Source organism: Pleuronectes platessa, chromosome 24, assembly GCF_947347685.1.
Source record: "Pleuronectes platessa chromosome 24, fPlePla1.1, whole genome shotgun sequence".
Taxonomy (NCBI): Eukaryota; Metazoa; Chordata; class Actinopteri; order Pleuronectiformes; family Pleuronectidae; genus Pleuronectes; species Pleuronectes platessa.
Window position 1 is genome coordinate 5,897,782 of NC_070649.1, and position 18,105 is coordinate 5,915,886.

The 18,105-nt window shown below is 44.6% G+C and overlaps 1 protein-coding gene across 1 annotated transcript in view; it reads left to right on the plus strand.

Moving 5' to 3' along the window:
- Window positions 1-17,062, plus strand: part of LOC128430973 (plakophilin-4) — a 33,498-nt gene extending 16,436 nt beyond the window's left edge. Inside the window, exons 7-21 of the mRNA XM_053417134.1 lie at window positions 2,719-2,883; window positions 3,341-3,545; window positions 3,643-3,775; window positions 8,899-9,112; window positions 10,421-10,604; window positions 12,067-12,184; window positions 12,601-12,795; window positions 12,894-13,067; window positions 13,342-13,492; window positions 14,081-14,273; window positions 14,370-14,454; window positions 14,614-14,731; window positions 14,832-14,963; window positions 15,053-15,126; window positions 15,274-17,062. Coding sequence (XP_053273109.1) covers window positions 2,719-2,883; window positions 3,341-3,545; window positions 3,643-3,775; window positions 8,899-9,112; window positions 10,421-10,604; window positions 12,067-12,184; window positions 12,601-12,795; window positions 12,894-13,067; window positions 13,342-13,492; window positions 14,081-14,273; window positions 14,370-14,454; window positions 14,614-14,731; window positions 14,832-14,963; window positions 15,053-15,126; window positions 15,274-15,531 — 2,399 coding nt within the window. The 3' untranslated portion in view covers window positions 15,532-17,062. The remainder of the gene's footprint in view (window positions 1-2,718; window positions 2,884-3,340; window positions 3,546-3,642; window positions 3,776-8,898; window positions 9,113-10,420; window positions 10,605-12,066; window positions 12,185-12,600; window positions 12,796-12,893; window positions 13,068-13,341; window positions 13,493-14,080; window positions 14,274-14,369; window positions 14,455-14,613; window positions 14,732-14,831; window positions 14,964-15,052; window positions 15,127-15,273) is intronic.
- Window positions 17,063-18,105: the final 1,043 nt, after the last annotated feature.

Consider the following 18,105-nt stretch of genomic DNA (forward strand, 5'->3'; position numbering starts at 1 on the left):
AATAAAGTGTTGCTTGTAATATAACATGCATGAATTGTGTAGTAGAGACAGTAATGGTACATATGATAAACCAAACAATTATTCAATGAACTGATTAAATGATAGGAAGATAAACCCATAGTAAAATAATTATTCATTGTAGCCACAGCAGCAGCAGCAGCAGCTCTGCACTTTTACAACCTTAGCTGCACTGAGCATCAACCAATGAGCAGGGGCGGTTACAGATTGCAAGTTTATCCTTCAGGGCTGCAACTAATCTCATTTTCCCCTATTGATTAATCTTACTTGTTTGTGTTTTGATGAATACTCGTTAATTAAAACTGTGCTTAATGATTCTTTAAGTAGTGAAAAATCGCTTCATGTGTTTTGTGTTTATCTCTAAAGATAATCAATGGACTGAATGATGGAAAACAGAGAAAAGCAATAAATATATCTTCATATATTTAAACCCGTAACTTGTTTCCTTAGCAACAGCTATAAAAATACACACAGTGCATTCAATAAATTAAATGATATCACCATTTAAACCAACTGCAAAAATACAACAACATAAACCAAAGAATAAGTGGCACTCTGGTTATGGATGATTTCAAATTTAGAATACCTTTTTTTTTCTGCTAGTCTACACTCTAAAATAAGTTTTATTTGGTTTGTGGTTTAATCTAAATTATCTGTCAATCGATTTATCATTTAGGATTCGTTGATTGGTTGAGGCTGAGTAACTTGAGAAGGGATCATTCATGTACTGCAGTTCAGTGTCGTCAGGGTCTTGCTGGTGTCGGAAAATTTGACCTTTAACATCGGAAATCTTTAAGAAAAACAAACCTCGTCCTGTTTTATTAACCCATCATCGACCATCGTCGTCTACACGCTGCTGTGCGGCAGGTGGAGGATCGTATAGTCGTGGTGCTGATGCTGCGGCGACTCATCCCTCCGTCCCGCCCCCTGTCACTTCACTAAGCCGCTCCCACTGACCCATATAGGGTTGTTTCCATCACAAAGCCCCGGGGGAGCATCAGCATGTGATTATCAGCTGATGGCAACTTCAAAGCTTTATAATGCCGCTCAGAGCTTGGCTGCTTTAGTCATTTCCATATGATGCGTGTCCATGTGTGTTTCTCCATGCAGCTGTGTGCGCATCAGGAGTAGAGGGACGTTTGTATGCATGTATATGTGTGTGTGTGTGTGTGTGTGTGTTGGCCGACGCAGTGAACTGAGCGAAACGCCTCCTATACAGCCGAGTCGCTTTCATCCGGCTGTGCTGCTAAGTGGCCTAACACGTCGCTTTAAGTCCTTATTCCCAGTTATCTGCAGATCTGACATAATCCCAGATTACATGAGGGAGATAAGCGATAGATGGATATATACGAGATTAGGCTATTACTGATCAGCAACACACGTAGCTTAGGTAGTGAAACCTGGTGAGCAGCCAAAACAAAACAACGTAAGCTGAAAGAGGATCTCACTTCTTTTTATTTTTTTCATAAATTTGATTTAAAAAAACGTCACCACCAGGTTGGGGTTTTGATTCAAATAATAGTAATATTGCAGGGATTTGCTATATATAATAACAGCTGTAAAACTCTAAATACCAGGTGTGTACGGGGCCATTGACCAAATACTAACTGTCTAGAATGAAAAGAGAGAAATGGGATATTAATAACGTCTGAGTCTTTCTGCTTGTTCATGGTGAGACATTATTCTGGTCATCGCTAGGTGAGGCTGTGAAAAACAAGACCAACACCACATGTCCTGACGCCGACTCATCCCAGCTGCTGTCGTGCTGGTGAGAGGCACGGCGGCCACTCGCCATCTTCCCCGTGCGTTGCCGTTGTCGTCAGCAGCGGTTTTTCCATCCTCCAATCTCACAGCAGATCAGTTCAAAGAGCGCTCTAATTATAAAGAGGCTGGAGGGCACGAGGGGGGGCAGCCGCAGCGGATCTGAAGCGCACAATATGCACCGAGCGCTGGTGATGACAGAGCCGTTTCCTCACTGCAGCTCTTCTGCTGATTTACATATTTTTCTTTTCTAATGAACATGAACAAAACTGGACAGTCTCTCGTCGCCAGGCACGCTCCTCTGGAAGGACACTCGAACGTGCACAGTCCTGTCGTATGTGCACCTCTGTTAGATAACTTTACACATTCTATTCATATTCATTTTCACAATTTTAATTACTGTTATTTAGTGAAAAGGTTTCCGTGCTGTAACGGTCAGAAAACACTGTCCATTGCTGCAGCTCCTCTTTTCAGCCTCTGTCTGAAACACTTGGTAATAGCTCTTGCCTCTTTAAATCCTAGGCTGCTACAATCTGCAAAACCAATGGAAAAACAGAAAAATTTGCAATTCTCTAAAGTTTTGGATCAAACTCTATAAACTGGTTGTTATTTAACACCATTATGAATTGCATTACAGTTGCACCAAGCCTAATAATCCTGCCAACACTGTGGTTGTACCTCTACATACTCGTAGACGCCAGTGCCGCTTTGTTTTTTAGATCAATTCCATTTAAACGCCTGCTCATTTAAAGAAAACCCTGTAATTTGGAGAGAATTCTTTTTAAACAATGACATTGCCATACTTAAATCCAAATCAGTACTGTTTGAAAATATAAATATCCACTTTCCTGCCTAACTTATTTATCGGCTCCGCTCGTCAATATCTCTTTTCGTTTTGTCGCCGTCTAAATATTTTGTCACGCTTGTTTGAACCTTCAGGGCTCCACAGCTCGTACGCCGGCCACGTGGGGCAGATGGATCCAGAGCTGAGGGCGGCGATGTCTCCAGACTGCCACATGACGCCCGTCTTCGATGAGCGATCCTTCCACAGCCCTCTGTACCATAGCCCCTCCCACGACCCCCAGGGCTCCCTCTACAGGACAGGTATTGCACTCACACAGGTTCTTCCCGACAAGCGACGGAACAAGACTGTTTAGCTGCTTTAGTATCGTTATGAAAGAAGATTATCTCTCTAAAAAATCTGTGGTGGAAAAATGGAAATCACAGTTTACAGCGACAGCAAACTGTTGTTATTACCGCTCCCCGAGGTCAGAACTTAATTAGGCTGAAACCTTTCATGTAGCCTGCCGCTTCTTAATTGAAGCCTTGGCAGAGTAATTTCAAGCTCAGAGCTCGGTGGGGTTTGATAGTGGAGGATCTGAGGAATCGTTTTGGTTTCGTTTAAGACGAGACGTTAAAACAGTTTTGTATCGAGGATTTCAAACCATCTTCTGCTCATTTAATCACTTATAACATGGTATGATTTTCCCTTTCTGTTTTACCTTGGCTGTATTTTGATCTGCAGCCCTGACGCTGCTCTTCCTGGTTTCTTTCCCCTCAGGCATGGGGACACTCCCACGGACCACAAGCCATGGCAGCCACACGCTGCCATACCAAAGAAGCAGCTACGGGCTGAGCACTGCAGCTCTGTACGTCGACTCCTACAGGACGCCCGGCGAGCCCGGCTACTCGCACCGGCACTCGGGTCTGATGGACCGGGTTGCTACACGCACCCCGTCCATCGAGAGCATACATAAGGACCCTAGGTATGCACATAAACACACAGGCAACGTCCACACTAATACGATTTAATTTTAATGTTGAATCTCCATCATGCCCACCTTCCTCTTTGTCTCCGATCAGGGAGTTTGCATGGCGTGACCCCGAGCTGCCAGAGGTCATCCACATGCTGCAGCATCACTTCCCCTCCGTCCAGGCCAACGCCGCCGCCTACCTGCAGCATCTGTGCTACGGGGACAACAGGATCAAGGTGGAGGTAAGGTGACCGGACACACGGGACAGACATGACTCAGTCCTCAGGTGGAGGAAAGGGCTTCCTCACTCAAAGGTTTCACTCCTGGACAAGGAGAACTTACGAATTCACCGAAAATGAAAATAGATATATTATGATTAATTAATATATACGTAAATCTAAAATGGCTCAAGTAAAATTACATTTATCTAAATTCTTGATATTTTTGATAAAGTGATTGTGTTGCTAACTAACTCTCCAGCAGATGTCCCCTGTTGTGTCTGTGTACATGATCTAGCAAGTAAACATGCTTTGAAATTGCCTTTTTTTCCCGATCTTTCTGCCGAACTTGAAGCCGAAGCGCCATCTGCTCCAACCAAACTTAAGCTCCGACAAGGCCAGAAAGGATGCATGCTCTCTCTTTGCTCGGCTTCCTGTCCACAGTGGTGCAGCGTCTCACCACAGCCGGTTTGGTGCCATTTGGTTGGTCCGGTGATGAGTTTTTAATTAGCCTTTCAGAGTGGGACTGGACCAGCGCCTGCTCATTTAGTCAGAGGGGAAGGTTCCCGGTGATGGTTTGAAAACAGAATGAGAGGCAGACTGGGAGCGTCTGCTGCTCTCCTGAGACCAGTTTGTTTATCGAGATGACACAGGGACGTTTTTGAACATGTCACAGCGACTCTCTGCAGGAAATGCGTCATCGCCACATGAATCTTTTCTTTTTTCCTCTCAAAACTCGCTGGACGCTTTGTCAGTTTGCTATAATAGTTTGTGTTGGAGATTTAAATTGGGATTTTTAAACTCCCATGTTTGCTATCCATAATCACCTGAAATAAACCAGAGGATAAAACTGAGTCATGTTATTTGAATTAAAAATGAATTAAAACAATGCCAGTTTTTAGGGGAAATGACTTGTGCCATGGAATTAATGGTCAGAAACAGATATATTGATTATTGACAGAATATTTCTCACTGTATGTTCTAATTATTTCCTTCCAGAATTTATCAGGATTCAATAAAACAGCTGCATTGATTCTATACCTGTGTTCATTATTGAAAAAGAGCTTCTCATCGGGAGTGTGAAGCTGTTCTGAAGGTGACCTCTTGTGGATCTGTCAAAACATGATTTGTGACAGTGACGCTCATCCCTTTGAATTTGAAAGACATAAATCCAAAAGTGACTGGCTGCAAAATGCATTTTCCGTTTTTCCCCCTCCGTTTCTTTCACATGATTAAATTTCGTTTCTGTGATCTGGAATTGGAGGAGGGGAAGCGCTCTGCTCAGTGTCTAAACGTGTCCTGCGACGTCTGGCTGCAGTAATTTGAGAAAAGATGGTGATGAACATTGGCCACAGCTTTGAATGCACAGATTAAAAACTGATCAGATTAAAGTCTTGAGGACCCAAAGAGGCAGGAGTGTGAACCTGGTCAAGTAGCTCAGTCCTATAGAGGATAGACTTGCAAACCAAAAGGCCTGGGTTTGATTCTTAGTAAAGTCCATCCTTTAACAATCGGATCTACTTGACCAGAGACACACAAGCCTACTTCTTTGAGTTCTCAAGTCCTACTCACTGAGACTGAGTGGAGTTATGAAGTTATACACATGAAAGACTTGAGAACCCAAAGAAAGAGACTTGTGTGAGTCTGGTCAAGTAACTCAGCTTCTTAGAAGATGGAATCTCATAAGAATCAGTTCCACCACCTCAGACTGCTGAGTCCATCCTCCATCAGACTGAGCAACTTGGTCAGGATAATGAACGTTCTGGGTCCAAAGCTCATTTAACTAGTTTTCTCAAGTGAAAATGCTCTATACATATAGAACGTCTGTTTACTCCCATTCCAGCGTCCTTCTGTAGCGTAGAGGAAAGGCAGCAGGTCTCGATAGCACAATGTTCTTGGTTCAAAACCTGCTGAAGTTACCTTTTAAGTTCTCTTGTGAAAATTGTACTCTACATGTAGAACATCCGTTAAAGTTATTCCATTGTCCTTCTGTAGTGTGGGGGTAATTCTAAAGGTCTTTGGACCAGAAGGTTCTAGGTTCAAATCTGACATTAGATAGTTTTCTATTCTCACATACTCCATGCAATAAAAAAAAGAGTCTTAACTAAATTTTGAAGAAAGCAAAGACAATCGTCCAGTTGAATGGGTCTAATGGTTAGAAGCCTGCCTCATAGACCCTTGGCCCCGGGCTCAAATCTCTCAGTTAGAGGATCTACTGATACATCTGAGAATGTGGGTTCAAATAGTCAAAGCTTCAAAGACACTTCAAGTAGTAGTCTGATGCAGTGGCTTAGGCGGTTAGATGGTTGACCCGTACATTGTAGGCCATGGGTTCAATTCTTGCATCGGCCAAGCAATTTTCAATGACCAAACCCAACGCAAATAGTCAAATGTTCTCAGACACTTCAAGCAGTAGTCTGATGAAGTGGCTCAGATGGTTAGAAGGTTGACCTTTAGATTGTGGGCCATGGGTTCAATTCTTGCATCGGCCAAGCAATTTCCAATGCCCAAACCCAACGCAAATAGTCAAATGTTCAAAGAAAGCACAAATGATTCTCCAGTTGCTTGGCTCAAATGGTTAGAAGTCTGCCTCATAGACCCTTGGACCCGGGTTCGAGTCTTGGAGTTAGAGGATCTACTGATACATCGGAGAATGTGGATTCAATATCCATGTGCAGTCATGCTGCAGTCAATTTATCAAGATTAACATACCATGTGTAAAGATAAGTCATTTAGCATAAAAGTTTTTTTTTACAAAGATCAAAAAACATATCTGTTTTACCTTCTACTCTATCTCTCCTCCTACTCTTCTTACTAATCGCATCCTGTATGATCAGTTTAACACACACACTCACACCACACAATCAGACACTCAGACACACACCACAAACTTCATACACACCTTGTGAGCGTGTGTGCCACTCTGACTACTCTGACATTTATTATTATTTTTTTTTATTATTAGACTACCACCTCCTCCCTTTAAAAACTCCTCCCACCCTGACTATGAACTCCTCCTCCTACTCTGAACTCCTCCTCCTACTCTGTATACCACATCCTCCCACTGTGTCCCACTTTCTCCCCTTACGATATGTCATTCACCAGCTACTCGTGCAGGGTTTGAACAAGCCTCTCCTGGACTGGCCGGCAGGCTCCATAGCCGGCACGCAAAGCCCCCACGCCACCGAGCATCGGCACTCGGATCTTCTCTCCTGGCGTTTTTAACTTTACAATTGTTATGTCAATCTTGATAAATTTACCGCAGCACATAAATATTGAACCGACATTCTCCGAAGCATCAGTAAATCATCTACCTGAGAGACTAGAACCCAGGTCCAAGTGTCTATGAGGCAGGCTTCTAACCATTAAAGCCATGCAACTGGACAATTGTCTATGCTTTCCTCGAACATTTGACTATTTGCGTTGGATTTTGGCATTGAAAATTGCTTGGCCGATGCAAGAATTGAACCCAGGTCCAAGTGTCTATGAGGCAGGTTTCTAACCATTTGAGCCATGCAACTGGACAATCATTTATGCTTTCTTTGAACATTTGACTATTTGCGTTGGGGAATTGAAAATTGCTTGGCCGATGCAAGAATTGAACCCATGGCCCACAATCTAAGGGTCAACCTTCTATCTGTCTGAGCCACTTCATCAGACAATCAGACTGTGGGACTTGGCTCCTGAAGGTGCCTGGTTCAAATCTGACCAGAGCCGAACTGGCTTTGGCTTTGTCCTTGGAACAGGGTGTCGGGGAGCAGGTGGATGATGAATAGTAGTATGAAAGACCCCAGTCCTCACCAGGCTCCGTGCAAAGCACAAAGACTGGGTGAGTCCAGCAATGTGTGTCTGGCCGGAACTAGGTTCTCCAGAATAGATGCCCTCTCCCATGCTAAGCAACTACCTTAAAAGGATCTATGAGGCAGGCTTCTAACCATTAAAGCCATACAGCTGGACAATTTTCTTTGCTTTCTTGGAAACTTTGACTATTTGCGTTTGGTATGGGTATTGAAAATTGTTTGGCTGATGCAAGAATTGAATCCAAGGCCCACATTCTACAGGTGAACCATCTAACCGCCTGAGCCACTGCATCAGACACCTGCTTGAGGTGTCTTTGAAAATTTGACTATTTGAACCCACATTCTCAGATGTATCAGTACATCCTATAACTGAGAGACCAGAGCCCGGGGCCAAGGGTGTATGAGGCAGGCTTCTAACCATTTAAATTTAAAAGGTAACATCAGCAGGTTTTGAACCTAGAACATTGTGCTATCGAGACCTGTAGCCTTTCCTCTATGCTACAGAAGGACGATCGAATGGGAGTAACAGACGTTCTATATGTATATTGCATTTTCACTTGAGAAAACTGGTTAAATGAGCTTTGGATCCAGAACGTTCTTTATCCTGACCAAGTTACTCAGTCTTATAGAGAATGGACTCAGCAGTCTTAAGTGATGGGCTTGATTCTTGATTCCATCTTCTAAGAAGCTGAGCTACTTGACCAGACTCATACAAGTCTCTTTCTTTGGGTTCTCAAGTCTTTCATGTGTATAACTTCATAATTCCACTCAGTCTCAGTGAGTAGGACTAGAGAACTCAAAGAAGTAGGCTTGTGTTTCTCTGGTCAAGTAGCTCTGCTTGTTAAAGGATGGACTTTCATAAGAATCAAGCTCAGGCCTTTTGGTTTGGAAAGTCTATCCTCTATAGCAAGGGTTCCCAAACTTTTCAGCTGGTGACCCCCAAAATAACGGTGCCAGAGACTGGCGACCCCCACCGACCCTGGATGTTTTATATAATGTTTCGCACAGCCACGCACACGCAGTATTAGGTCTATGCAAACACAGGCATTAATACAACACAAAAGAACAACAGCCTTACAGCCATGATATTATTTTATAGCAATTTAAGAAATAGAATATAACCAGAATACAGGGAAACTCATATCCTGTAAGAATAAAAAAAGTGCGCAGGTGATGTATGTGTGCGTCTGTATGCATAACGGACTAATCCTTCTGTACTAATGAGGGTAGACAGCAGACTCTAAGGTTTACTAGACAATGGCCACCAGTGTACTGACACATTTTCAGCTGCTGCTAACTTGTAAAGCGAGTGTGTAACTTCCTCTTTCATTGGTCCCTGGTCCGCAGGTGTCTCACCTGGGTGGCATCCAGCACCTGGTCGACCTGCTCGACAACAAGGCGGCGGAGGTTCAGAAGAGCGCCTGCGGGGCCCTGAGGAACCTGGTTTACAGCAAGGCCACCGACAACAACAAAGTGGCGCTGAGGAACTGCGGCGGCGTGCCCGCGCTGCTGCGACTCCTCCGGAAAACAACCGACAACGAAGTGCGCGAGCTGGTCACTGGTACGTCAAGTCGGGTTACATTCATGGTTTTCTCCCAAACTAAGATGAATACATTTCCTACCACTTTAAACATTTTTACACCTTTAACAAAAAAATGGTGGTTGTATATCACTTGCCCCGCCCCTCTTCCCAATAAGCCAATCGTCTGCATTATAATGAACAGGAAGCACATGGAGCCAATCCCTGCACATGCTTATAAGACGCATTTAAGAGACCTTATTTAAATCCTACTCTGGGGCAAGATTGCCAGACTTTTTAAGCTTTTTTTATTTTTTTTATCAGATTAAATCAGATTCAAAACACGTGCAGTTTCTATTTGAGTGAATGTAGTCCTGGCTCTATCCCCATCTCTTCAGACGGGATCCTGGTTTTGTCAGCCTGAAATCTCCCCCTGAAGGCGTAACGATGGCTGCCGAGTGGCGTGACGTGTCTTAAAGGCTTGAATTTGTGTCTTTAAATAATACAAATGCAGGAAAAGTTTGCATCTGTACATCTGTATCTCAATACGTAGATATAGACGATCATAAAGTACTTGTAGGCTACTTTTCTTCTTTATTCCCCGAGGGGTAGATTCAGGTGAAAGCTGCACGCGTGTCGACAAAAACAGATTCTGAATGCAAAATGCAACGCGATGCATTGTGAGTGGGCGTTTGCCTGCTATGGAGGTTTGTTGTCTGGCCGGCAGTGTCTAAATCTGAATGTCGGCTGTTCTGTGGGAGGTGAGAGCGGCGGCGGCGGCTTAAACAGTCGGCGCGCGGCGTCGACGGAACAGATCTCGGCACAGTCCTCGGGACAGATGCTAGAATAAAGTGCTTTGGAAACAGGATGCTGCCGACTGTGCCTGCAGCCACACATACTGTTTAATACCAGGAGATGAAGCTGCTAGACGGAGCAGGCACAGAGGAAAACACAGGAGAGGCCTCAGACGGTTTTAAAACTCTGGGAAAGTCTGGATCCACCTTTTCTCCCTACATGAAGTACAATACTTGATATTCAGGTATATATCTGCAAATGTATAAATACATCACTTTGTTTTTTGCCTATTATAAATGTTTAGGATGCACAAAAACACTCCAAGCTTGACGTTGACATTTTTTTCTGTCTGGGTTTTTTCCCAGTCACTCAACTTTTCTGACTTCCTGCCAGTGTGGAAGAAACTGGTCTCTCACCCGGTCACTGACAAAATTCCAAGATATAAAAAGACTGTAGAACTGAATATTATTTCTGCATTAAATCAGATTTTTACTATACGACAAACAGTTTTGGATGGAATCACATATTTGAAAATCCTTCCCCCCCTCCCTGCAGGTGTCCTGTGGAACCTCTCCTCGTGCGACGCAGTGAAGATGACCATCATCCGCGACGCCCTGAGCACGCTGACCAACACGGTGGTCATCCCCCACTCGGGCTGGAGCAGCGTGTCGCACCGCGAGGACCACAAGGTCAAGTTCCAGTCGTCCCTGCTGCTGCGAAACACCACCGGCTGCCTGAGGTGAGGAGTCGAGCACAGACTTCTGAACAGTTTAGAACAAATGATAAATTCTGCCATTCGTCTTGTTATTTATCAAAGTAAATAAGGAGCTGTAAGGAGCACGTTTGGACAAATTAATCAGCGCTTTGCTAAATATTTATACAACTCCTTACAGTCAGATCCGTCCCAATCCACATAAATCACTTCTCGTTTCCTCATGAAAAAACATTTAACAAAGTGTTCTGCCTCCTTAGCCTGTTGTGTTACCCGGCATGGCATTAGCTCATTAAAATGTTTTCAGTTTTTGAAATGCAAGGGCAACTTTTGAATTTATTAGTCGTCGGCACTCCTGTTTTGCTTTCTGATCTCCATCTTGGTGATTCTGTAAACCCACAGCACATTATCATGCTCACACAATCCGTCAACGGGAGGCTCCCTAATGGAGATTTTATGCAGGCGTGAAGTCTTCAGTGTGCATCTGATCACAGATCTTAAAAGAAAAGCACTGACTGGACGTTTCAGTGCACAGCTCACGAAACAGAACTGACCTGAGCAAAGCATCACACCCCCGACCAATCACGAGTCAGTCTCTGCTCTCAATCATGAGATATTATAGCATCATTAGATGACAGAAAGTAATTTCACATGTAATTTGACTTTTTAGTCCCATTATTTAACATGGAGGCGGCAGTATAGGAGCCTATACTGAAGCCAGCTACCAGGTGGAGATTGAGGCCCTTTGCCAAAGTAACCGGAGGAAGAGAATTTTCGATTTTTTGGTCCAGCAGCAGCAAATTCTCCCTTTGAAGAAGCTAAAACCATCAAATGTTGAACGTTTTTGCTCTGAAAGTTGTCAAAGCAGCTCTACTGGGCCGTGATCCTTTTTCTTTATTGACTAATCAACGAAGCCAGGTTTGATTGTCTCATGGAAACACATAGAGTCTAGTAGCAGAGAGTCGACGTTGCAGCTTTGCTTGCATATAAATGCCAAGTGGAGCTTGAAAGCAGCGTCCAGTGAGTGAATCAGACAGCCGTGCTCTGCAGTCGCGGGCTCTGATTGGCCCACGGCTCGGCTATATCAAATAACTTAAACCTGCTGAGTGGAGACTCCCCAGTTCAATTGGGCTTGAGAGGAACCGGTGTCGTCACCAAGTTGTAATCATCATCCATTTCCTCTGAGTGACTCTAAACAACGCTCCTGCACACGGGAGCCTCCAGGCGTCTCTCTGCACTCCCACCGAAGGAGGCTGTAGATTGATGGTATAGAAATGCATTGTGGGAGCACGTTCCGTTGTGCAGTCGTCTCATGTCAGCCCTCCATTAGCAGCGGCTGAGGGTTCCTATTGGAGGATGGGCTCAATCCGTTACTGTATCCAGGCAGGTTTTCAGCCGCCCTGTGGGGGAATCCAAGCACTGCACCTCACATCTGTGTGTGTGTGTGTGTGTGTGTGTGTGTGTGTGTGTGTGTCTGCGTGCGTGTAAGGAACCTGAGCTCAGCAGGGGAGGAGGCGAGGAGTCAGCTGCGTTGCTGTGAAGGTCTGGTCGACTCCCTGCTCCACGTCCTCAAAGCCTGCGTCAACACCTCCGACTACGACAGCAAGGTGCTGCAAACCCCCCCCCCCCCCCCCCCACACACACAAACACGTGCACTTAAAGCATGTTTCATTTACAGTTTCTTACATGAACCTAAATCCAACTCAGAATGTGAACCATGTCATGAAAACACAATTTGATCATATTTCAAGATACTGTTCATGTTGCTACTCTCACCATTACTACTTTTCTATTACTGGAACTATTATAACCAAGTTCTACTTAATAAGTAACTATGACCAGCACAGATTACATTTAAAAAAGCAATTTGATCATAGTTGTATCATCAATGATTGCATGATTATAATTAGTGTTTCCAGGTAATCACTAAATACATAACCACCTCCGTCCTATTTATTACAGTGATTCTATTTCCCTCCTTCTAGCGCCACCTGCAGGCTCACTCTTCCTTGTGTCCCCTCAGATTGTGGAGAACTGCATCTGCACCCTGAGGAACCTCTCGTACCGGCTGGAGGTGGAGATGCCCTCCTCTCGTCTCCTCGGGAACCAGGAGCTCGACACCCTCCTGGGCTTCTCCTTCCCGGGCAAGGAGCTGGACTACCTCTGCTGGGGCAAGAGGAGGCGCGGCAGGAAGCGCAGCGGCTGGCCCGACGACAAGGTACAAACAGGAGGGTGTGGTGTTCAGCACATGGAGAACCTTTTGAATTTCTGGAGGAGGAGATGTTCCAGGTCTTGATTGGAAGTTTGTGTGTGCAGTGGGATGACGGGGGGCCGATCCCAGGCTTCTCCCAGCCTCTGAGAGGAGCCGAGCTACTGTGGCACCCGATGGTGGTGAAGCCGTACCTCAACCTGCTGGCCGAGAGCTCCAACCCCGCCACGCTGGAGGGGGCCGCCGGGTCACTGCAGAACCTCTCCGCCGGAAACTGGAAGGTAAATTGTTTTAAAAGATCTGAAGCAAAGATTTCAAACCTATAACATATAGGTTTGAAATCTTTGCTTCAGATCTTTTAAAACTATTTTTTAATGGTAAATAATCATGATCGCATTCCTTCAAGTTAACAAATGAGACTCAAAAGCTCAAATACTTCAAATAATCCTGAGTGGTGCATGATAAATGACTTTAATCCATCAAGGGAAGAAGCAAGAAAACCCCCCCCACAGAAATCTATAATGTGAAATAACCAAAGAATCTGTGTGTGTGCAGTTTTCGGCGTACATCCGAGCGGCGGTGCGTAAGGAGAAAGGTCTGCCCATCCTGGTGGAGCTGCTGAGGATGGACAACGACCGGGTCGTCTGCTCCGTGGCCACAGCTCTCCGCAACATGGCGCTGGACAGCCGCAACAAGGAGCTCATAGGTCCAATCACACGCTGAAACACACATGCACCCCCCCCCCCAGCCAACAGATTGATACCAGCTCGGCTGAGAAAAGAGCATTTTCACACTTCAGTGGGGAACAGCATCAGCTCATTGGATATAGGTTTTCATATCAAGCAGGCTCAGGTTTGACAGAGTGAGAACACGTCGCCCCCTTGTGGACTAGAGTCAGAGGGAAATCATGAAGAAGCTTCCACATAAAACCAAGTCATTCATTAAAGTGCCTGATATTCGTATTTTGTATCATTACAGTACAATATTGTTTTGGTTTGCTCTCACAGTGAAAAAGCCACGGACTTCAACCTGCCCATTAGCAAACAGCAGACCGACCCAGTTAGAGAGCAGCTGGTGAACTTAATGGAGCATTTAGCAGCTAAGGAGGCAGATATTTCCCTCAGGAGAGGGTAGAGACCAAAAACAGGGCTTAGAAATTGGGAAATATTTGACTGAACGTACTCGACAGCACTCCAAATGAAGACTAATGGTTCTAGATAACCGAGCCGGGCTTTAAATATTCCCGTCAGTCCAAATCCTCTGATTTATTATTTTGCCTCGTCTCCCACTGCAGGAAAGTACGCCATGCGCGACCTGGTGAACCGGCTGCCCGGCAGCAGCCCGTCGGTGCTGTCGGACGACACGGTGGCGTCGGTGTGCTGCACGCTGCACGAGGTCACCAGCCGCAACATGGAGAACGCCAAAGCTCTGGCCGACAGCGGCGGCATCGAGAGGCTGGTGGACATCAGCAAAGGGCGAGGGAAGGGGTAAGAAACAGCAGACGATCATTGACCTTTAAACTTTAATTTCAAAACATAAACCCTCATCGAATCATTATTCTGGGATGTTATATTTCTTCGCAGGTACTCGATGAAGGTGGTGAAGGCGGCGGCTCAGGTGTTGAACACACTGTGGCAGTACAGGGAGCTGAGGAACCTCTACAAACAGGTCAGTACCAGCACAAAGATTTTAAGCTGTAATATGTAACAACATAATTCACATGTACTGTCGAACAATACTTAAACGATAAAAGACACAGATGTAACCACAGTGAGGATTTCAAACTCGCTTCTTATTTTTAACTGGGCCGATGTAACCTCTGTGCAGGACGGATGGAACTACACCCACTTCGTCACACCCGTCTCCACCCTGGAGCGAGACCGCTACCGCTCCCAGCCGACCCTGCCCACCAGCCCTCTGCAAATGTCTCCGGTCATCCAATCCGGTGAGTGTGGTCGAACCGACGGCCCCAGATCTTCTTTTTCGAACTGTGGACAAGTAATGTTTTAATGAGAAAAATATACTTTTGTGTTTTTGTTCCTCAGGCGGCAGTGCAACATCTTCTCCAGCGATGCTCGGGATACGAGGACACAGTTCAAACTATCAGAGGGCGCAGTCATCTATGCAACTCGACACCTATTACGGAGACAACAGTTTACACAAGCAGCAGTACACAGGTTTGCATTCATGAGCCTTAACTGATTAAAGATCCCTGTAAGGACCCACTGGTGTTTTGGACTTATGTTTTTCTCCCATCTGTGCTCAGGGTCTGAGAAGAAAACACCGTATTTCATCGGGACATATTCTTCCCAGTCAGGGGAGGATCTGAGAAGATCCCAGGTCAGAAAAAGAATGGACACTATTTTAAATCATTCGTTTTAAGTCACATTTTATGCAAACATGTCTCTAGCTTTTTAAATGTCAGCATGTGCAGTGACACAATCCTTATTCCCTGCTCAATAAATCCCCTCTTTGTTCCGGTCCCAGCATCCAGAGCCATTCTACGACGAGCCCGACAGGAAGAACTACAACAGCTACAGAATGTACCTGTCGTCCCCTCAAGGCTTCGGGGAGGAGCAGTACGACGACGAGCCGGTCCACCTGACCCCGTCCTCCCCCGACGGCTACGCCAGCCAGTCCCTCCGGTTCAAAGCCAACACCAACTACGTGGACTTCTACTCCACCACGCGGAGGCCTTCGAACAAGGCCAACAAGTTCACGGGCTCCCCCGACTCCTGGGTGTAGATACACGAGCGCGTACATCGAGCTTTGTCGTCTGTTTCTGTGGGTGTTTGTGTGTGTGGGGGGGTGAGGGGTGCACACGGGTGCTGAATGAAAGATGGAGGATGCATGTGTGCAACTGTGTTGCAACTGTACTGACTGACCAGGGCGGTGTTCGCCATGTGCAGCTTTTGATTAAGTTGCACATGTGTGCAATCATGCAGATAAATTCAAACTGTCAATTTATTTTTGATAGATTAGATGATAAAGAAATTCTAAAACTTAACAAATATTTAATGTTTACTTAAATAATCACCCATTTTTTTCATTTTCTGGAAAATTTGTCTAAATACGTGAAATCCAGATGAAAACTTGACTAAATTGAAGATCAGACTGTTGCCCATGGTAGTAGTGTTGCAGCCTCCTGTTGAGTGCAGGTCGTTCAGAGCTCCTCCCACGTCACTCTAACGCCTGTCACATGACCACCAGGTGGGCGACCCCTCACTGACACTCAGCTGTGAACGAGCCCTCAGAGGTTTCCAACGTGGGAACACAGGAGTGAAGTTTCTCAAAAGAGAGGTGAGGAACTGAAGTAAGTGCAGTTGCCCTTTGAATTAAAACTAAATCTTCAAATATTTTTACATATTTATGACATTGGGTGGACAGGGTTTCATAAAATTAAACATTTTGACCTTTTATCTGCATCATTGTGGATTTTGCGACGCGGAGACGGACGTAGTCAAAAGATGCTTTTTGAGAGAACCCGGCCCTGACCTTGTTGTTCACCAGAGTGTTTGTTACCGTCAACTGGTTTGTTTTTCTCTGCAGTAAAAGTGTGCAGTGCGTTGGCTTTATAACATAAACATCGTCCGCCAGCATTATGTTGAATACAAGTGAAACAAGAAGTTATCCCAGCTCCTCAGCTTGGAGAACTTCTGTAAAAAAAAATTGACACCTGGGCCAAATAATAATTACCAGTAGGTAAGAACACAGGAGGAAACTCTTAACTCTAAAAATGACTTTTAAATATTATTCGACCCGGGTTTGGAGAAGAGAAACTCGTTAATGATAAGTGTCCTCACTCTCGGGGAACCTCTCAAGACTCAGAGAACCGAGGTTACGCCCTGTAACCCGTCGCTCTTCTGTAATGTTGGCCAACAAGTGCAGTATATCATAAAGTACGTGAACTATGTGACAAGAACATGTGAAAATCTATTTGTACAGATACAATGGTCTAACCGTCCTGTTACATTGTTGTATTGAATATGTAGAACTTTATATGTGATAATGTGGAGAAGAGTTTTTCTATTATTTATCGATTCTTTTTATTAATTTACTCGTGACCTGACCAAAATACCCCACCTGTGTGTTCTGTCCAAAAACTGAAGATGACGATGATGTGCAATGTTACAGAGGGAGATGTGTGTATAGGGATTAAAGATTATATCATGACGACATCTGTAATCTCTTTTTAAAAAAGACAAAAAAATGAAAGTTAAATAGATAGATCTTTATTAGCATCTGTTGTAGGTATATTCAGATATGATGCCACAGCCAAAAGAAACGAAGGGAACTAAAAACAATTGTCAAACTCAAAATGTACATCACGATGAGGTAAACACAGTTCACCCTCCCTGAGCATGCCTTTCAACACGAGCTCTACTCCATGCAGTAACATTCACTTGTTCAGGAAGGACGCCTCTGTCCCCACAACCTCCCTCCAGTGATTAGACATCCAATGAGGAGGGAGATAATCTGGCTCAGAGACGTGACGTTGGGAAAAGCAATTAAACCGAAGCTCTGTCGCCTTAAGAGCCGTCGGGTGCTAATGTACATTCAAAAAACATGCTCAGCCGGAAGCACAAACAAAAATCTGACTAGAGGGGAAAGGGCTCTCGTTGAGAACAATCTTTTGCTTTCAGGAAGGTGCAGGGGGCATTTATATGTAAGTTTATTTAACATGGTTGATTCTGAAGTCTGGTGGTCCAGGTGTTTCCCAAGGCACAATGTGTGGCAGAGTGTAAAAACAGACTTTTCAGCCAATCAGAGGGCAGGAATTTCAAGATAAAGGGGGCCTTTAGTTTGTCTGCTTTTGTTTTTTTAACTAATTTAGGGGTTTAAGTCCTCTGACTTGATGATCAGGAACTTTCCAGTATAGTTAAATTTAAAAAGGCCTTCTCCTAATGTCCAAGTCCGAGGAACATCTGATTGGCTGGTCAGTGTCCCTGCAGGGCTACAGAACAATACAAGCAGGCAACAATTTTATAACTTAAAAATCCTGGAACGCAAATAGACTTAAAAATTACAAAACAAATTCCTTTAAATGCAATCTATACACTTTCTTAATACATGATTAAATGCGTGTCTTCAGGGGTGGGAAGCTGATGTAAGTTTGGATTTAAAAAAACTTTAGCGATATTCGAGGGTCATGAGATTTTATACAAACAGCACAGATTATGAAAATACGTTCTAAAGCTCGATGGCGGGTTGTGTGGATGATTGTCAAAAAGGACACAGCTCAAGATATTTGTACAGAAATCCAACAGAGTATTTGGGGGGGGGGGGGGAACAACACATTACGAGCTGTGCGTCAATAAC